This window comes from Manacus vitellinus, unplaced genomic scaffold, assembly GCF_001715985.3.
Source record: "Manacus vitellinus isolate BGI_N305 unplaced genomic scaffold, ASM171598v3 scaffold_0_pilon, whole genome shotgun sequence".
Taxonomy (NCBI): domain Eukaryota; kingdom Metazoa; phylum Chordata; class Aves; order Passeriformes; family Pipridae; genus Manacus; species Manacus vitellinus.
This window is the reverse complement of record NW_021938789.1, coordinates 51,762,531-51,784,506: the sequence shown is the minus strand read 5'-3', so window position 1 is coordinate 51,784,506 and position 21,976 is coordinate 51,762,531. Positions and strand designations below refer to the sequence as shown.

The 21,976-nt window shown below is 39.4% G+C and overlaps 1 protein-coding gene across 2 annotated transcripts; it reads right to left on the bottom strand.

Annotated features, from left to right (window-relative positions):
- Window positions 1-2,711: 2,711 nt before the first annotated feature.
- PKD2 (polycystin 2, transient receptor potential cation channel) lies at window positions 2,712-21,759 on the bottom strand. 2 transcript variants are annotated; one of them, XM_029962336.1, is made up of 14 exons: window positions 21,650-21,759; window positions 19,172-19,305; window positions 18,565-18,815; window positions 17,622-17,846; window positions 16,837-17,065; window positions 14,862-15,032; window positions 13,570-13,751; window positions 12,444-12,564; window positions 9,967-10,065; window positions 8,887-9,008; window positions 8,173-8,290; window positions 7,753-7,916; window positions 6,841-6,988; window positions 2,712-5,886 (listed from the first exon to the last, which is right to left on the bottom strand). In XM_029962336.1, the coding sequence occupies exons 1-14, from the start codon at window positions 21,741-21,743 to the stop codon at window positions 5,653-5,655; spliced, it is 2,292 nt and encodes a 763-aa protein (XP_029818196.1). In that variant the 5' UTR covers window positions 21,744-21,759; the 3' UTR covers window positions 2,712-5,652. The 2 variants fall into 2 exon arrangements, with proteins under 2 accessions (XP_029818196.1, XP_029818198.1); XM_029962338.1 differs by lacking the exon at window positions 2,712-5,886 and having other exon boundaries at window positions 6,962-7,044; window positions 21,650-21,753.
- Window positions 21,760-21,976: the final 217 nt, after the last annotated feature.

Genomic DNA, 21,976 nt, shown 5'->3' with positions numbered 1-21,976 from the left:
CCACAACAGCTGCATGCCTTTTCTGCGTGATAAACATGACAAACCTACTTCAGCCAAGCGCTTTTCAAATCTGTGGCTGTCTCTTCCCGCATGAGAAGATGGTTGGGAAGGAGCGAAGAGGTTGGATGTTGCCAGGTGGGGAAGGAGACTCCCCAGGGAACCCTGGCCGTGGCCTCGCTGGATTAGCTGTTCCTCTGGGTCATGGCAGTGGTCCCTGGATACTGAGTGTCTCCAATGCTCACCAGCTCTGCCTTCCTGCAGCGAAAAGTTTCTCACTGCTGCATCTCTCGGCACGCAGCCGTCCGTAACTGGGAAGTTGGGGAACTCCATCTTATAGCATCCTCCTCAGCTGCAGGAAAAGCTGATAGCAGAACAGAAGTGTGCTTACCTTGGACTTTGGAATGAACTGTTTAGCCTGAAAGGAGCATTCTTTTGTTTTGAGCATTTTTTTGGATTTTACATCACACCACTCTCCATGTAATAGCGGAGAGCAGCAGCCTGTGCAGCACACACAGGCATTTCTGGCAGTCACAGCACTGTTAAGTGTATTTTAAAAATACCTTAAATATGACTTCTCTGAAAGGAAACCTTAACTCTTCTCACTGGAAGGATATTTTTTTGAAAGTAGAAGTCTCAAAATCTGAACAGGAGTTAAACCAATTCTAGCTCTGTAGGAGTTTCATATTGTTGTTTTGTTTTGTATGAATAGATTTTTAATGAGCATTTTGTCCCCTGTGACTATCTGCTAATCTTTAACTCCTTTCAAGACTTTGCAAATGACTGAATTTACTGAACTGAACTTCTGTCAAAATGTCACCAGCAAAACTCTGGCTGATGCAAATTGTCATGATCAGTCCTTTGGCAATATATTGCATTTATTACTAATAACATTTTGTTGGCCGCATAAACTCAGTACACTCCCCAAATCTCAAAAAACTTGCTCTCCTCCTAGCACCCCACTGCTGGTAGGCCTCCTCCAAAATACCTGAACACCTGGCTGCAGTAAACCTGTTTCCACACATTTCCCAATTCAGGACTGTTACAGAAGGCACAAGTTTGCTTCCTTCAGGCCTGCTTTTTGCCTCCTGGGATTTTCAGTCTCCATGAGTATTCCCTGGAGTAGAAGCAAAGCAGAAGAGCTGCCAGAATCTCCAATCCAAATAAAACGTGTTTGTGATCCCACTGCTGTTTTAGCATTACTGGCATTTAAGTAGCATGTTTGTACCAGTCCTTTGAAACAAGCTGGAACCACCTGAATGTGTGTTAAGGCATTGGCATGAGGTGACACATATAAAAGACAGACAACTCTTTTGAATGTCAGCCTGCCACCTGAATCATTAAGCTGTCCCTCCACTTTTCTGCACCTATTTTGCATGATCAGCACTTAAAACCTGGAAGCCCTTCTTATGCAGGTGACAATTGCTTTGCACACCTTTATCATAATGTTAATTTTTTCCTGTTTTCCTCAGGTGTTTTTTCTTATTTAGATTTACTGGAGAAGAGTAACTATACAAGGCATCCAAGTGATGCTTGTGGGACATGGAAGAATTATGTTGCTCTTATTCCAAACAGGCATCTCAAACTGTACTTCCTGAAGAAATCTTAAAAAGTCACCAATGCTGTGGCATACACACAGTATTGAATTAAAAAAAAAGGTTCCCACCGTGATAAACACAGACGATAATTTGTGTCGATAAAAAAGACAAATGGGTAACAGATGGGTTAGTGTAACCTCAGGAAAGAAGAGAAACAAACAGATTGTAAAACTTAATTGCACCCTCCCTATTACCCTGGACATGAGTTATATCCGAACTAAGTCAATCAACAGAATGCTGGTGCCTCTTTGTTGAGAAATGTATGGATTTATAACTTGTTGTAGAGATAACAAATTAGTCTGGGCTGTGAAAGAAAACATATGTTGAATACCTGGAACAGCGATGTAAAACGTATATGCATGTATGTAATGAATATGTATAAGATGTCTGAAATAAGCACTGACCTCATATCCCATATCGGGGTGGCAGATCTAGGAACCAGATTTCGTCTGTCCACCCAGTGCTGCTTGCTTCCACTATATAATAAATTCTAATTTGGAAAAATTATTTTATCTGGAGACTCTATTTCTCACACCACTTACCACAAACTGCGATTTTTACAGTGCACTGACTAAAGGCTTAATATACTTACTAAACTCAGTATGTATTTCATTAAAGATTGAGATTGATTACATAAAGCATCCAGCTTTCATTAATACAGTAGATTTTAAAGCTGGCAGGACAGCAGTCCAGAGAGAACAATGGGCATGTGACCTTGGATTTTCCAAGCACTATTCAAACCCTCCAGATACTGCAGGATTCCCTGAAACAAGGGGAAAAATAAAGGGGAATAGAGAAAAAAAAGAGTTAGCTCACACAGTTACTGTGAAGTAATGAAGAGACAGTTACCAGCAGTCAGAGCTGCTACCTGAAATAGCAGAAAACAGCTGTGCGTTTGCAGAAACACAAATGTGAAATGAAGCATTAAAAAAAAAAAAGAACTGTTTGGGCAAAGAAGCAGCAGGATCAGCCCTGTCCTCTTGTTCATCATCACCCTGTACTTCCTTTTTACATTATTAGGTAATCTGAGAATAAAGGTATGAGATAAAAGTAACACAAATAAAATGAAGGATTCCTCATGTTCCATTATAAACAAACCAAGCAAAGGGCACAATGTTTGGTTTATAGAGAATATAAAATGTTTATTAGGAAGTAAAGTGCTCAGTTTTACAGATCAATCCATTCTTGCTCATTGTAGAAGACTTGCATAATTAACAGCTTCCTAATAAGATCAAACACTGTATATTACTATGCAAAAATCTTACTGTTCTAATAAGTAACAAATGATATTATAATCTAAAATTGAAAGATGTATTAAAAAATATTTGTAACACTTTTCAAGTGGCAATGCACTTACTGCAAGGCCCACTGTCAACACACAGGGGTACCCCATGAGACCTTATTGCACTTCAAGATGAAGTTTGTTATTAAGTAACGACACGTTACAGAAATACATCTCAACAAATAAAGCTATGAATGCAGACATTTTCATAATAAACATATAGTACAAATAAAAGATGAATTTACATTTTGAAAGATACATTTTTACAGGAAGCCCATGCAAAACCATACTGACAGGTCTAAGTGTGCTTTCTTTTCCCCCAGGAAGGCCCTGCCTCACCAAAAAACAACCACTGGATCACTTCTGCACACTCCTCAGTCCCTGCTGCCATAAACCTCTGCATGCCACATGACTGACAGGCCACAGGCACAAACCTCAACACAGGGTACCCTTAATAAGATCCCAGCTGATTGCTGGACAATGCGAGTCATTTGGCCAGAGTCATTGATTTTTAAATACTATCATAGCATTTAGACCCTCGACCCTAGAAACCCAACACCAATTACATATTACACACATGCAATTGGTCAGTGTGCCTCAAAGTTTAAGGTGTAAATCACATCACATACCAATGCACTACACATTTTGGATATGAATATAAAGATAAGCCTCTGTATGTTTAAATTGCTTTGGTATTTTCCTTGCACACCAGCTGGCCATGTGTACAGCTAGTGCTTCTTTTTGGTTTGTTTGTTTGAAGTCAGAAATGCCACTTCAACACTGAAAAGTTTTCTCAGAAAGGTTTCTATGGTCCAAAGATTTGATCAATAAAGGGAAGACAGAGCTTAGTCCCAGCGTCTTAATTCCATACATATGCCCTACCCACTGTGCTGTTTTGGCAAACTGATGGGAACTCTTGTGGAAGAGTATGAATATCTTACTAGTACAGGACAAAATAACCCACAGAAAGAAAAAAACACTTCACAAGAATCACAACCTGTTTTCCCACATAATTCTGTTCTCTACAAAAGGCTACTATGAAATTCCAATCCCCACTGAATTTCCTCCTGTTCTGCCTTCCATTAATTACGTTTCTGTGCATATGGTTTCTCATAAACTCAAAAAAGGAAAAGGCACGAAGTCTATTTAGTTTTAGCAAATTCTCTGGTTAGAAGAAAGGCAGTCTGAGTCACTGCACACCCAGCCAGTGCAGAACATATGGAACATGTAAGCTTTGCCTCAGCAGTACTCCCACAAGAATGAGGAGCTAAACCCGGGCAACAACTGCTTTTTGAAACAAAAGGCACCAACATAATGTAATATGTGCTACTTATACTTTGTTAAATAGGCATTTTCCCCCTATATACCCTACTAATAGCTAAGATGCAATTGATTGTGTAGCTTCCCATTATCCTTTTCACCAGCTCTAAGTCTTTAAGTACAAGACAACTGCCATCTTCAGGAAAAAAGCACCATTGACAACCTCCCTCCTAAACCAGCATTCGATGTATGGAAACATGTTGCTAGGCAAAACTCCAAACACTGCTTTCTATATTTCTATAATGCTTTCTATAGGAAACCAACATAATTTCAATGTCGCATCTCCTTTCAAAAACAAAGCTTCTATGACACAAGAAACAGAGGAAATTAAATACTAAAAATCTGTGATCATACTACAAGCATCTTTCCCAAAGGAATCATGTGTTGCACCTCAGCAGAAAAGCATATGTAGAAATGTACCTAATAATTTTACAAGTGCTTCTGTTAAATGTAAATACAGATTGCAGAGTTGAGATGTTATTAGAACTTCACATAGCACATGATCAGATTTTCCCAGCTGTCAGCAACTTCTCTGCCCCCTTCCCACACCCACAGAAGAATTAGTGTTTTTGAATTTTGTGCGCTTGTAAATAATATATTTTCTGCAAAGTAGCCATATGTGCCCTAGAACCTCTGCAATATTTATCCCAGGAACACTTAAATCATGAAAACATGGCATTAAAAAATGGACACTTTGCAACATAGCTGAAAATTATTATGTTAGTTGGGTGTGAAGAGGCAGTTCTCAAATATTACTTCTGAAATGCTAATTATAATGTATTCAGTTTCTACTACAGAATTACGTAATTTACAGTTGTACAAACTAAGTGCACTTTCTTCTTTTTAAAGAAATGTATTACTTCTCAGAAACAGGAAAATGTTAGGTAAAATGTTGGTACACCAAGAATAACTCAGAAAATCAGATAGCAACTCAAATTTAAAAAAAAAAGTGCTGTTTTCTCTCTTTGAAAACTGTCAGCTGTTATAACGAATCAGAAAATAAACTGATGCCATCTTCTTTTAAAATTTGCTTTTAAAATAATTTAAAAATCATATTTTCCAAGGGAAAGCAGAAGACTCATAGCCTTTCATCTTAGAGTGCTGCCCACAGGACGTTATTTTGTCTGATGCTTGCAGCCCTCATGAAAGTACTCCCCCTAATACATGTATGGAATCAAATTTCTGTCCTGGTAGATTTTGTCACACCTGATATCCATTCTGTTTCCTGCATTTTTGTTTCCAGGGCTGACAGTCTCACTGCTGGTAACCCAAACATGACACATGGCTTACAAAGGTCTGAAAATGACTTATGAAGAGAATATTTATTTTTGACCACCAGCGAAACTTGTCCTTAGTGGTCTGATCAGAATGATCACCTCATGCTGGGGAACAGTGTAGTGTATTTGCTGGCTGAATACTGACCTGAAACATTTGCAATCACCGACGAAGTTAATCCTACATGTGGATGTTGTTCCCCCCATTTCCTCCTCCCCCATCAATACCATCTGACTGGGAGGAAGATGGCCGAGAGTTCCTCGAACGAGGCTGGCCGTTCAGTCCAAGTGGTGTTCCCAATCGATGGCTCATTTGGGATGCAGTATCATCCGATTCCCAGCGCTCCAGCTCCTCTCGTACAAGTCGCTCCATTTGTTCCCTGTGGATTTCACTGTCACGGCCCAGTCTTTCATCCTAAACACAGTAAAAGACACAAGCTGGAAGCGCAGCTTCCAAACTGCAGGCTAAGCAAAATCCAATGGGAAATTCTTACACCACTCAAGTACTTCCACAGGCCACTGGAGAAACACAGCTACCACAGTAAATCGTTTTATTTCCAGTGATGTAATGCCCAGCTTGTCACCTTCACTTAGGAAAGTACAATTTGTATTACCCTTTTTGTATTTAAATCTACCTCCAGAAATGTAAAATATACTGAGAAGAGCACATCCATGAAGAAGCCCCACCTCAAGAACAAATAACACCCAGGATCACCATATCTGTGACAGGGCAATTGCAAGTCTGACCTACATAACCCACCAAGACAGTCCTCCTGATAACACCCACCTCCTGACAGCCCTATTCTGTGTGTTCTTGCTCCCATCAGGAAGTTGACAGAATTTAGCATCCACAGAAATAACATGTTTCTCCCACTGTCCACTTCCAAAAGGCCCCCAAGAAAGAGAAGGTGAAAGGGGAAGCAATAGAAGTCAGGTAATCCTGGTGACAGAAATGACCTGCTTCCCCCTGCCACACACAATCCCAGAAGCAACATGGGAGAATAAGAACAGGCAGAGCCTGTTGGGTTGGATCCCCAAAACTCTAACAGTTCATAAAACTGTATTAATCCTAACAGACACTAAGGGATGAACTTCAGCAACTACTGAATATCATGGGTTTAAATGATGACACAGGCCTGCTATAAGACAGGTTGTCATAACTGAATCTTGGATCATGCCCTCAAAATTTAATGTTTTAAATTTTTTTTCCTAACACTTAAGTGGAATCACTTGGCCACTGCCAAATCACCCACCTCACCTTTTCCAACACTCCTTCAATCCTCCCTCCCCAGCCAAGCATTAGGAAGAAGTGCTAACAGTAAGGAAGCCGTGCAGGTTGTGACCAGACTGGAGAGAGTGGGTTCCTTACCTCTGTCACTCCATCTAACAGTCTTCCCAACACATCCCTCCTCTTTATCTTGGCTCTCTCCATTGCCTCGAGCTTCACAATCACCGCATCGATCTTGGAAACAATGCTGCCGATGGAATGCTCCATGCGATCGACCCGCCTCATGAGTCTGAGGGCAACAAGTGGGAGCTTCAGTGACTCTGACATTTCCCAGTCAGCATCGTTCTAGCATGTCAACACACAGAGCAGATAAGGATGAGACACCATTTTTATTCAAGAGCCCATCTGACTTCCCACAAAGGAGTCCTACTGTCCAGGAGGCACATGGAAAAAAAAGTACACCTTTCTCTCTGTTTTCATTGCTTTTGGGGCATCATCATAAAAATTTTTTCGTTCCAGTTACATAGTTCTTTACTCATCTAGTACCATTATAATTAATTCATATGGAGATCTGTCATTTCAGATGAGATACACAGTCACAAGTAATTTAATCTTATTAGAAACAACAGCTGAAGTTCTCACTGAACCTAGAAAAACCTTGAGGTTTTACTACTTAAAAAAACAGAAAAGTCTTCTGGCATTATTGTAACATGACCATTTTATCTATCTTTTCAATGACCAGGTTTTAAGGACATGGGCGGTTTTGCTGTTTGGTTTTTTTTTTTTTATTTATTTGTTTACTCTAATTTTTCATTTTCTAACCAATTCCCATGAGGCTCTCTAAAGCACTTCCAGTTTAGATATTATTTGAAAGCTACTAAAAGGTGCAACTTCTGCACCACAAAAACATAACACTTTTTTTAATTAATAATTTAATACTCAGAGTTACAGGAAAGAATACTATATAATGGAAAGGAGAAAACCCACAAGGAAAAAAAACCCAAAACCCCAAATCCAAATGTGGATTTTTCCCCCTCAGAAGGATAAACTTACACTTGGAATTCCTCATAGGAGACTCCACTAGAGCTGCTGCCCCTTCTCCTGGAGCTGTGTCCGCTGTCTTCATCCTCATCCTCCTCGGAGTCATCCAAGCTCCGGGGGAAGCTGCGGCTGCTCAGAGGACGTGGCAGAGAGCTCCTATCCAGGTCCAAATCCTCCTTTGTGAAAACACATGCCAGAGAGAGAGAAGATGTAAAAACTTTCACCTGTACATGGAGGATATGGTGGTGACAAGGTCAAAGACCTCCTGCCCTCCATCAGCTCCCCTATGCCTTTTCACAGTGCTGCTCAGACAGCCAGGGATGACAGCAAATGTGAAGGGCAACAAGAGGATTCTTCTGAAGCAGCAAACCAGCACGGGGAGCAGACTGGTAGACAGTGCTGGTGGCACAGCAGTCCTAATGCTGAGCTCACCCTCTCTTTTTCCAGGTCATCTCTCATCTGCTGATGTTCATGCTCTGTCAATTCCTGGTCCCCATCCTGGTCATATTTGGTAAATATTGCTTCAATCTCTGCATCTGTGTGCCCCTTCCTGAAAAGGCAGTAAAAGCAGTTCCCTTACTTTCCATTTTTCAGATGCTGAAAGAATCTTTAGTATTAGAAAACACTTCATTTCAGACAGACTTTCATCTCCAAGACAAAGACATGACTGGTCCCAGCATTGCCTACAAATTCACAACACGGATAAAAAAACCCTTGCTCCTTACCTTTCATTAGTTTATAGCACTAATCTCCCCTACACTGCACCCTGCTCCTTCCCAACTATCCTTTCCATACCTCCTTGATTTGTTCCCTTTCCCTGGACTCCTGCCTGTTCACAAACTTCTTCAGTGGTCTGACGGAAACATTACCATTTCCTCAAAGGTCTTAAATCTCTGCTTCCTCAGAACCTTTTCCCCCACAACACAGAAATTCAAAGAGGTTGGGCCCTAGAGCTCCAAATCCTTTCTCTAATGTGGGATGCTGCCCCAATGCAGCAAAACCAGTGACAGCGCAGACTGCAGGGGCCATATGTCTTTTTTAGTGTAGTCTTGCCACACCACAGAAGCTGAAGAAAAATCACTTCAAAATCTTAAGATCCCATATCTCTGGGAATACTACTCAAGACAAGCATAAAAACCCCCTTACCCTTTTAGATCTTGCCGGAGTTCATCAAAATTTAGTTTTCCTCCACCTTGTCTCAGACTTTCTGAAATGTCATCAACAGTAGTCTTCTTCAGTTTAAGTTTGATCATGGCTTTGTTGTAGCCCTAAAAGAGAAAGTGAAATTTTAGTGTTTGTCATGAAATGTTAAGATTTGATTTCTAATAATTTTCTTATTACAAAAATCAGCTATACTATCACTCAGTGTGTTCCAAAAGTCCTGCAAGAATTTGTCTCTTCCTCCAATTTATCCATCTTTTATTTCAGCATTTAAATACCTTTGCAGTCAGAGGTAAGGCTTTCATCATTCAATTTGCAATTCAATTACTGAGTAGGAATGGAGTATTTTGTCCCACAAAGACACCTTTGGCAGCTACTTATAGTTTTAAACAATGCTGCAAGGTACAACCTGCTGCAGTCATTTTGCTTATCTCTCATTATTCAGTTGTAAGAATGATTTTTAAAAGAATCCTCATCCAAAAATAGTAGCACTTTTCACTGCTCTGTTCTAATAACAAGTTTAATAAAAGCTTGTGTTGCTGCTCATGCTGAGGATGCGTTTAGACATTTCTGACCACGGCACAGCATTGTATCCATGCCAGAGCACATGCATGTGCACATGTTTTTCCTCAACTAGGATTTAGGTCAGGCTCACAACTTTTTATTCAACAACCTTACTGACAGCTGCTTCTGGGAGCTCCCAGCACATTAGTCAAGATTTGCCTCAACATATTGCCTGAAATGGAGTAAATCTGAATTCTGTGACCATACCAAATATCAGTTTAACTTCATCAGTTCAATATTTCTGTATGTATCCAGACAGAAAAATTCTATGTCATATTCAGTAGGCTGATCATTCTAAGCAAAGTCTCAGATGACTAAAATACATTGTGATGGAAAGTTTTTATTCAGTTAATTTATACTCAGCTCAGATTCATTTATTTTAAAAGATGTGTATTTTCATCAGCTGCTGCCAGTTTTACTCTGTACATTTTATATAGCATTTTATGAAATAAGTTCAGATGAGAGTAATAAGACATCAAACAAACGAAACATTACTTTTACCTTTCTGATAAGGTCAGACAGTTCCATTTCTGCCTTCTGTTGTGCCATGTCCGACTTGACTTCAGAGTATGTATCATTGATAATGGCCAAAAACATGTTCTGTTCACAAGAGAAATCAAAAAGCCCAATTTGAAATTTCAACAAGTCTGAGCCCCACTGCTCCTATGACTTACATATGAATTTTTTATACACGTGCAGACCTATATATGATTTTTTTTTAAAGTCCAGGAGAAAAGGGTGGGCTGTTTAAAAAGCACTAACATCAAAAGTTTGATACTGAAATACAATGTGTGCTGCAGTATAGCAACTTTTAATCAAGACAGTTATTAATATAACTGGAGAATTAATTTGCAGAGGCTTCACACCTACACACAGCAGAGGCAATAAACCAAGCCTGTTAAATGTTATATGTATGTTTGGCCCTTTACCTGGCAAGGCCAAACTTACACGGGTAACAACTATGAATCAATCAAGGCAACACAACTGGCAACAAGTTAACTACTCATCCTGTAATAAACAGCACAAACAAAAGGTTCTTTTCTAGTTACAGCTCTGTTTGCATTTCACACTAAAGATAAAAACCAAAAAGCTTAAAATCAGACACTACACTTGGCATGTATGGCATCAACTCTGAAAAGAGCTTGATCACTTGTTCAGAGAAAAGAGAACATACTGGCCTCACTACCCCTGTAGCAAGCATATAACTGACTTGAGCCGTGCTGTCATTACTGAAAGGTTCCTAATGGACATGGAGTAAACATGAGTTGCAAGTTGTACATTCATGTTCAAGAAGAACTACTAAATTTACTGGCATGTTCAATGTGCCACTGTCATTCAGAAAGGCTGTGTTAAACCTCTGTTTCCTTATGGACTGAAAAAAACTGCTTTAGAACAATCTTCCAGTGCTGTATTCTTCATGCATTCTTGCCCAACACCAGAGAAGTAAGAGGTAACTTGACTATTGATTATTTTGCTTTCAGCTGCCCAACATTAAGAGTTGATGCTTTCTATCCATCTTCCCTAACTTAGTTTCTGTGTCTCAGACTGGTCTCCAGGGGCTGACATCAACATATCACTCCAAGCCAAACAAGAGGTTGTACAGATATCAATAAGCACACAAATTATAGAGAGTATTTTGGATGACCTGCTGTGACTTCACAGTTCTGCTGCCCCTTAGAAAAAAATATTTCTTTCCCTTGCTGTTCCTCTGGAATTTGTGAGGCACTACAAAGCAAACACAAAACCTGCCTCATTTGCTTCTTTGGCCAGAGAGACCCATGTTATTTTTCTACTGGCTACTGGTCCATCTCACTGAACACTTAAGATTCTCTGCTTCCTTAGTAGCAAACATCCAGGATGAAGTCTTTTCCCACAAATTAAATCTGAATGCCATTCCTCATCTTAAATAATAATAATAATAGAATGCTTCATTAAGTCCAAGGGTCATTAAATAACTCTGAAAGTTATGATGATACAGGACTGATGTAAGGTTAGTAAAATCCTGCTCTAATACTTGATGCCTTATCAAATCACCAAAACACACACAGTTTGGGGAATGATCTGAAGCTTCCTGCTCAGATAACAGCTTCCATCTGGTGCTATCATAAGAAATAAAATTACTATATTGTTAGTACCAAACTAACTGAAAAGTACATCCAGGTAGAAGATACCAGAGCTTTCCAGTTGTATTGACATAAAAAAATTAATTTATTGGTATCCTAGGTTTCTAAGAGAGAGGTCTCTTCGCTCTATTTTGTTGTATAAATTATCAGTAAGACTGTAATATGGATTCAATACTAGTATTAACAGAGTATACAAAAGATGAGTAGTCACTCACAATACACTCACTGATTTGTCAGTAATGCCTACATGCTGCCTCTCAGGTAAGCTGAAGGCTCTTTGAAAATTGTACAGGTAATCTGCATTGGGAAGGGGAGAAAGCCAGGGGCTACTCTGCCCTTGAGAAGTAAAAGAAGATAGAAGAGAGGTAAACCTGGATTTCTGAAACCTGCTGCACTGCTGATGAACTAAGCTCTTCTAGCAGAAAATCTGTGTGTTGCATGCATGAACCAGGCTGTTGTAAACACAGCCAGTCACACATTAGAGCACTTTATGAACCAGGAGCCTGTACAGCTACTACAGGTACTTTTCAACAAAAGATACAGGTTTGATGTGTATGCCAACCAGGCACTATTCAGATTTTAGAAATAAAATTCTTCACAATAATAATAAGAAAAAAAAATTAAAAAAACACAGCATGGAGCACTACATGGGAATGACAACAAACATACAATGCAAATCTATTTTAAATGAAGCAAAAAATGAAAGAGTGTGTAACCAGCCATGTAAAATTCAGGCCCCTACGTGGGCCACACACTCACCATTATCAGAAAAAGGCCCAAGTAGCAGTGGGAATCAAAGAAAAAGCGACACCAAAATAGCCACCTGCCCACCCCGCATAAACAAAGTGTACATACCAAAAGAATGAAGAACATAAAGAACACAAATGTAGTGAAATAAATTGGTCCCAAAATTCGATTAGCTTCTTCAACCTCTGTGAAGTTGAAGTCTCCCAAAATGATGCGGAACTGAGTAAATCTTAAAAAAACAAAACACATCCAGGAGTTGAAGAAAACATTTTTGGAGCTGTGCAAGGATACTCAAACTACTTTTTTCTAACAGTCTGACTGATGGGCTGCAGAGAGGCCTGCACTACTCTAGTACTTTAGCAGGTACTGCAATAACCAGTTCTCAAGTCCATCTCTAGGCATGACCAAACTCATGGTCAGATGCCACACACACAGAACAAAAGCAGGGTGGTTACCTCTGCTTTTCAGTTGCTTGGGGGCAACAGAAGCAGAGCAAACCAATGATTACCATTATGGAGCCTTAAGACCCACTACCATCTCTCTCACATACATACAACCCCAACCCTTTCCCTCTAAAATTGTCTGGACAGTGCCAAAGCTGGAAGAGGCTTGGCATTTTACAGCAGAATCAGCTTATTTCAAGTTCCTCTACTTCTCTATAAGGGGGCAGGGGGAATTGGTTACTGAACAACCTGTTAATTGCCTCAGTTACAATCAGGTTATGTTGTAGCAAATCAATAAAGGAAAAAAATTATTAACAACCTTATATTAAGTCCTGTCACTCTCCTGCATTCCAGCAGTTGGTTACAAATGTTCTGGTTAGCTAAGACAGATGCCATTTGAGTCAACCAACTACAAACACTATTCAGGAGCACAGCCTTATTATGCACCCAACATTTCTGTAAGCATGTAACTGCTGAACACGGAGTCATTGCTTTCTCTGGGAATGTGACCAACTGCTGTAAAAACCATGTCATTTCCACCAATGAAAACCTGCCGTTTTTAGCTCACTGATCTGACTATTATCTGACAGCATATTTTTAATCTCACAGCAAAAACGTTTTCTGAGCTAAAAATTATAAAAAAATGCATTTGCTACTGGGCTACATCAACAGTGATATGTCTGCAGCTATCTATTTAGATGGATGTCGTAAGGATTCGCCTCTGATAAGGCAGGTAGATCCATTTATCAATGTATTGGGAAATTCTTTGCTTTTTTTATACCTGTACTTACATGCAATCCTGGAAAGTGCTGAAGTCATCAATTTGAGTGCCAAAGACAAGATAGGCCAACTGAGCATACGCTAAGAAAATAATGAAAAACATAATAGCAAAGCCAATGACATCTTTGACACAGCGAGACATGGTAGTGGATAACTGACTCATCGTTCTGTTGAAGTTAACAAATTTGAAAAGCTGTTAAAAGAAAAAAAAAAACAAGAAAAACCTGTGAAGACAAGGAAGACAATTTCTCAACACAATTGCTCTCCTGCCTTTTACACCAGATGTCTTATTGGATACGCTTGGAGACAAAGTCAGTTAATTTACATTTAGAAATACATCACTTCCTAAAAACACTGAGGCTTGAAACGTGAGGAAAATTGTTTGAGAAGGCAGACTTCTTGTTTGGGTGTGGGTTTTTTTTTCATTTCTGTATTTGGCACCCTGCATTACCAAACACTTACAAAAGCCTGTTTATCCATCTTTATCTTCAGTGAAGATGGCTAAATATGAAGTAGTAAAATACAACAAAAGCAGATCTCACAGCTTTGATTTGCTCCAAGCAGGTGGTTGAAGGAGACTTCCCAAGATCCCCTCCAAACTGCATTATTCTGTTACTCTGAAGTTTACCACTACTTCTTATAATGAGCCACTTTATTTCTTAACCATGATGCAAAAATTAGATGTAACTTTTTCTTATGAAACAGTAAGAGACTAGCTAACTTGCTTGATGAATCTAAGCATCGGAGTTGAAATTCACTTATCATTGATCTCACATTTCCCCTGTTAGTTTATTAACTAAATGTTCCTCTGCAACTTTATACGTATAGAGGGCAGAAAATGAGTATAGGCATGAAAAGAAGCATCACTGGAAAGGAGAAGTTACTTTTAACTAAAGCAATATATATATTGAGTTTTCAAATTAATTGGATTAGCTTTACCAACTCTTCTAATGATTCAGAAGTTTGGAATAAATGATATGGGCATGGTTTAACTGGGTTAGGATAAGGCAGTACCCAGTAAGAATTACTGACTTAGCAATCGACGAATAATAAAAACATTTCCTGTGCTTGCTGACAAAACACTAGCACTGACTGTATCTTCCAGATTTTAACAAGAGCTGACTAAACCTGTGGCAAATTACAACCTTGCTTTTCATCTGCAAGAAGTTAACCCTGTGTTCTGACTTTCTTGTATGACCAATTTTGGGAGAAACACAACTAAAACTCAAATAATGTATCATGAGAAACTCAGAATACTGCTTACATTCTAACGTTAGAATAAGGATGTGTGTGTTAGAGTTACCTTAATCCAGACAAAAAACACGGTGACTGCAGTAATGTTGTTGAACTGCATTTGCCAATACGCCAAAGGTTCAAAATTGGGGAATGAGTTCTGATCTTCCAGCAGCTTCTTCAGAAGCATATCAACAGTTGATGTCCTGTAAATGCTAATTCCTACAGCTACCACAGAGAGCTGAGTGCAAAAGAAATGTATAAATTTACAAGAGGTGATTAGGATTTTAAACCAACTTGTTTTAGCCACATACGTCAGAAAATATTAGGATATGAGGAACTTTATGTTATTTATGGCACATTTATACCATAAAGTGACTTTGAGTAAAAGCAAACAATACTGTTTTCAAGGTGTCCTGACTACAAAGATAAAGTTTCAAACAGAAAAGAGATTGCACAGAGCCTAGGGAACACAAAACAAAAAAATCACTTATATAAACTTCTCAGAGTCCTTCAGGGTCAACCCCTCTGATCACCAATCCCACTAGTGCTTAGAGCCAGGCAGCTGGAGGGGCCAGGTTTCACTCAGGAGTAATTTACCAGCTGCTGTTTGACATGGGATCCAAACTACAATTTCTGAACATATCAGGAAATGCATTTCACAAGAAAATCATTATAGTCCTGGACTACAGATAAATAGTCTGGGAGTGAGAAGATTTGGAAGTCATTTCCTTGTCAGAGTCAAAGGACAAGATGAGAGTGACACCTGGCAGTCTCAGAAAAGTGAAGCTGTCACAGAGAAGAAAATATAAGGAAGGAAATATGACAATTCAAAAACACAAAAGTGACAAGAGTAAAGAGCAGAAAGACAGCAGTAGCCAAAAAGGCACTACAGTTTCTCCAGAGTACAGACTGCCCAGTATTGCCCAGAACAAGCTAGAGCAGAGAAGCTGCAGTTCTACCGTACAGGTAAGGTTCTTGCTTTGACCTCTGCAAATGTGCCGTTCATTAGTGTAAGTGAACACTTCACCATGTAAGCAGAGTCACAGGTACATAATTCTAAAATTTTTAATGCCCCTCAGGCAAGGTATAAACGTAGAATTTTGACCCTTTGTGTGAATGAATTTTACACTCACACTTGAACACTCTTCACTGACTGTAACAGCCAAGCATCTTATTCCTGCTCCCACCATTAAGTATAACAAACAGCACACACTTCATGTAAACATCCTCCGAAATTTAAAAAGCACTGTGATGCAAGTATGATTTCTCTGGATTACAGATACTAAATTCAAGACTTGAAACCTTTGATTTATCCAAGCCTGAAGATACAAAACGAGTGTGGGACTGGAACTATTTCAGCACTTCTGGCTTTGTATACTTTTGGTAAGAACAGCTTGACATGAATCCAGAGAGAATTATATTATGTAGCTTTAAATCCAAAACTCAGATTTTCTGCTACACCAAGAATTACTGATGTGCAACACTGTCCACTGAACCAAGAGAGCAGTCCTGACAGCTGCTAGCACTCTACAAGTTTGAGACACTTCTTCAATTTGGTATTAGCTGGTGAGTATTTAATACCACAATAAATCTCTTTGTGGTTCTTTGCAAACACATTCAAATCCCAGTCCCATTCCTCAAAATGCAAATCACTACTTTAAAGTGGATGATTTTCTTACTTGAAAGCCAGTGCATTAGTCTGTATCAGATACATACAACAGAGGGCAAGTTTGTTACCTCTGATAATGGCTGTGCCTCTACAGACAAAACCTGAAAAGCATGATGGACAAACACTCTAACTTTGCACCAGGACGCAAAGGTTGAAACCACTGAAGACAGAACAACTGAATTTGCAAAACACACCAACATTACAACACAGACTAAAAAAATCTTATTCAGACTGAGCAGCCTAATAGTCTGTAAGTATCATTCCTAAAGATGGTCCTATCCCTTAAAGCCACAATAGGAATACCGAGTCACCAGTGTCTTCCACAAAGCGCATTTTAGAAAGCAAGTTCAGCCTTATTATAAAGGTCACTTACCACAATGATAAGGATATCAAGGCAATTCCAAAGACTTCTGAAGTAGCGCAGTCTGTGAATGTGAATTTCTAAGATCTCTTCCACCATATAATAAAGAACAAAAAGACAAAATGCCATTTCACAGGCTGCCAGGAAAAAATCAAAAGTGGAGATGTAATGAATCAGCCTCACTGGCTGAAACTGCCAAGACGTAACAAGGCCTCCAGTCGCTGGAAACTCCACCAACAACCTGCATTTAAAGAAAGGCAAAGAAGAAAATACTTAAATATACACAGAGCTGATGAAAAGCCCTACTAAAAGATACTTGGTTTTATTTATATAACTATTTAAATAATGGAAACAAGACCACATATGATTCAGACAAGATACCACACAAAGGTGTAAATACGACCATGCTCAATTTTGAGTAAAACCCAAAGCTTTCCAGGAACAGTGAGAAAACAGAGAGATTTGTTTTCATTTCTATCTGTTTCATGGTGTCTAAACTAAAGACTGATGCTGTATACCCATGTATTTACTTGACTAAGCCGAGTCACTAGAGGAGTCGCCTGCAAACTGCACCCAAAGCGCTGTGGCATCAGGAAAGCCAGGACTGCCTCCAGATGGTGAGCGCAGACACCATGTGGAGTCTCACTTCTGCGACAGGGAGGCACGTCACTGCAGTTGTCTGTCTCCTTTATACAAAACATATGCTCACCCACGTCCTAAAACAAAGCAATCACAAGAAAACCCCAAGTCTACAACCCATGCTGTGCAACTGAATGCTGCTGTGGTTCTGTTCATACCTGACGACGCAGAACAGGTTGATGTTTGCATTGTACACGGAGAAATCAATGAAAGCTGCTCTGGTCCCTCTGTCCAGCCACAGGTTCTTCTTAAGGCTAGCAATCTGCAGAGCTGTCACTTCTCTGGTCCTCGAGAGGTCTTGGTAATAACCAGCCCCACTGTATGTGGCAATCAAGCCCCAGTGGCTGCTCCCATTCAAATCCTTCTCATTGGTATATGTCCAACTAGTTCAAAAGTAAGTGAAGCAGAACATGTTGGTCTTCCCACCTTCAACTTAAAATTAACAAAATAGAAACCAACAAAACCTGACCAAAAACCCTGTATCAGCTACTTAAAGCTGCTTTAAGAGGTGCTAGTTAAAAGTTTTGATGTACCCCAGAGAAAAAAAAGTTCTTTTGACAAACACAATAAAATTAAGATAAAAAGATGTGTCACAAGTATATTAATTACAAAACCCACTCACACAGAATTTCTGTCCTCACGGAAACAAAGAAACTGGCATTTACATAGTTACATTCCACCTCCAAAACCTTTTACAGTTCAACTCACAAATCATCCTCCAAGAGGGGCAGTGTTATTCCCGTTTTTAGCCAGGGAAGACAACTTGCTGAAACCCACTGCAGCAACATAATCTTTGATACCAGAGCAGGTGAGGTCTGCAGTGCTGCGCTCAGAATGCAGCATGTCTCCCATGCACAGCAGCTACTGATGGCACAGGGACAGCTCCTGAACTCAACGGGATCAGGAGCACAGTCCTCTCCAAGTCTGGAAGGTTTCTCCAAGAGCAGAACTGGCAGCTGCTCTGTATTTACCTGGCATTACAGACAGAACATACAAAAGCAAATGCAAAGTTGCCTCTGCCAAGTGACTTAGTGTGTAATTCAGCATAAGCCAGGTCAGGAAATAAGGAAAAAAGTCTGCGTCTACAGGAATACTACGTACGCGGTTCCATTTCGAAGTCCAAAAGGAGCAGTATCCTCATTAGCTACAGAATAGACATCATAGCAGTCTTTGATTTCATCCTTTAAATCTTCAGGTATTGAGCACGAACCATTTCTGACTTTCAGCTGCCGAATGCGAGGCACCCCAAGGAGCAGGTTCTCATAATAAATGAAGCTTTTGTTTTCTGCCATGGTTTTGTTGTTGTACCACATCTCCCAGTAAAGACCATCGAGCAAAGGGCCTTCTGTGAACTGTGGAGGATGACAGAATTTTATTTGGCACATTGCCAGCATTGTTTTTATAGGTCTTCATTTCATGGAGGTGTTAGAATTGCAGTTGGTAATTCTACTGACAGAAGGCCTTACTTTACCTGTCCTTCAAAGACATTCCACCACCTTGCCCCACCCTGCCCCACCAGCATGACCTGGGTTCTAAACTTTTACATATCAAAGGCCTACTTTGTTCCATAGCCTTGACATTGTGCACATAGATCTTCTTGCACAAACCCAACCACGTTAGAAAATAAGATCCTGCAGTTAAATTTAGAGGCCATGACAGGACAAGCAAACCACAACAACAGAGATATAAAAACTTGGTTTTAGATTACCTTCCAGAAGTCATCCATGGTGGACAAAGTTTTGAAATCAGTTCTCTCTGTTTTTGATACAGGTGTTTCCAGGAAGAGCTGCGACATAACCCTTGTATAATAGTACATACTGGAACTCACCGTCCCATAAGTCACTGCAAAAGATTCAGTAAGGAGTGAGAGATAAAGGAATGAGGGAAAGAGAATAAAATAAAAAGAACAAAAAAAGGTACTTTGTTCTGCTTTGAATACATCAGACTGTATTTGTACATATTTTGTACTGGAATTTTTAAGCTTCAAAGCAAAACAAAATCCACATCAAGCACCATTTATCTGTCAACTGTTACTGAAATACAAAAAGCAGGGAAAATAGAATGATTGATCAGTTTAAAATACTCTCTTCTCCTTCCCACACCTCATTCTATTGTTAATACTTCTACAAAAGCTAACCTCAAGAAAAACATAGGCATGATTCAGCAGCCTGAAGAGAAGCAGCTACTGCCTTCTTAGGTGACTTGTGCTATCCAAGGCATGCACAGAGAACCAGTGTGGATGGCACAAAGCCCTCAGGAGAACTATGCCCTGGTTGAGCAGTTAATGACAAGCAATCAGGATATTGCAGGGCCCTGGGAATGACACTGGCAGCTTATGGTTAGGCAATGAACCTCCACCCCGGATGTGCAGTCCTTTTAAGAGGAACTCCCCACAGGAAATAAATGACCGCGTGTTACTTCTTTTCCTCCCACTGGGCAAAGCATTTGGATGAGGACCACAGAGTATAAATTATAAAATGATATACAAAGCCAAGATGGCTTGAGAGAACAGTCTCTGGTGTGGATATGGTTACTGCCTATAAATACTTATAACCATTTTAAGGCTAAAATTCAGAGGAGTCTGAAAGATTAGGCCTAAAATGAATAATCGCTGTCAGTATTGACAATTTTATAAAATGTTTTCTTTAGCAAATGTTTTCTTTAGCAACCACAGAATAAGAACTATTTTTAATGGAGTTCTGCTGTGGCACATGGAATCTATCACATGACTGTGCAATACCTGGATTCTCTCTAAATATGTACTCTCAAAAACACAAGGGAACAAGAAATACCCACAGAATTTAGCCTGCACTGGAAAGCTCTCTCCTAGAGCATGCCAAGCCACAGACCAGACAGACCAGACTGTCCTATAGTTATTGCTTATGTGTAAAATAAAAAGGATAGCACTTAAAAAATACTAATGAGTTAGCAATATCTCTAGATATTTAACACACTACATTTTTCCTTTATTCTGTTTCCAAAAAATCTTTTCCTGTAGCAAAACAGTTAACAGCCTGTTGTAAGTCAAACTTCTCCCACTGAAACCAATTTCATTTTAATGTTACACCTCTCTTGGTGGCACAGCATGTCAGCCTCAAGCAGTCTTACATTACTTCATAAACCTGCACTAAGCATTCTTAATGGACTCATGGAGGAAAAAAACCCATGATATTTAGTATATAAACAGATTTGCAGTACAACAACAAAACAGTTTTGTCAATGGTATAAAGTTTGAGGCTTTTAGTACTTCTACTACATTCAAGCAGGGCAGACTTGCTCTCAGAGTCAGTCTACCATTGTAATTTTGCATCTGTTTTTCTGCTCCAAGATTCCCTCATCACCTTCTTGTATTACAGCTGATCATAAACAACCTAACTGTCACTGATATCTCAGCCATTTAGAGCAGAACTGCCCACACTAAAACCTGGAGAACTGAAACATATCAGCTTTCCAAAGATGCACTAACCCGATGCATACAGATTTTGCTGTTGTTCTCCCTAGCGACCAAATAAAACATCTATTTCATAACTCCATACTGGGTTCTTTCTTGCATTGTAGATTGAATTTTACTCTGTTCTGTGTTCTAGAATGTTATGATACTTCATATGGTATCAAGACAACAAAACAAATGACACACTTAAATCACAGAAGTCTCCAGCTGTGATCCATATACACCTGAGTACTGAAACATCCAACATCACGTAAATACAGATTATCAGATATTTCTAAGTTGCCAGCACTATCTCTGCCTTTCCAGCTACTTAGAAAGAAATGTTATTCTTAGAATGATCTGGACATAAGCTTGGTGATGAATTTGAAACTTGGTGATTTAATCTAATGATTTGCCCTAGATGACTTAGTCCTCCTCTTCATATCTATCAGTTCCATTCAGTGACTTCAAAATGCATAGCATTACACTGCAATGTGGTAATACAATAAAAAAATGCTCTCTAAAACCAAAGAATATTATCATCCTGCTTGAGGATTCCAAACTTGTTAAGGTACAGAAAGTTGTACTGTTTTCAATCCCAAGTAACAACCCATGCACAGAAATACTTGCTTCCAAATATCTGCCTTGACATCTGCTCATTAATTCTTCTCCTACATCAAACAACCTTCATTCTGGAATCACAGACAGCAAGGAGATAGTGCAGAACTGGATGCATTAGTGCTGAATGGTACTTACAGACACACAAGACCACAAGGAAAATCATGTAAGTAATCAACTCCCGTAAAATGCTTTTCAGATATCGTTCTCTGCTGGTGTTGTTTTCTTCCATGAGTCTTGTCCCCCACAGACCTTAAAAGGAAAACATATATAATGATGTGCCCAGATGTCTGATATTTGACACACAAGCAACATAATAAGTGCTGTTGAAAGCTTAACTTTTGTCACGTCTGCTGCAGGTTCTTCTGGGGATTTTAAACTGAGGTAAGTTTAAGTAAGAACAATTTCTTTCATAGACTGAATGGGGCCCAAGGCAGTATTAGCTACTCATGAGATACCACAACA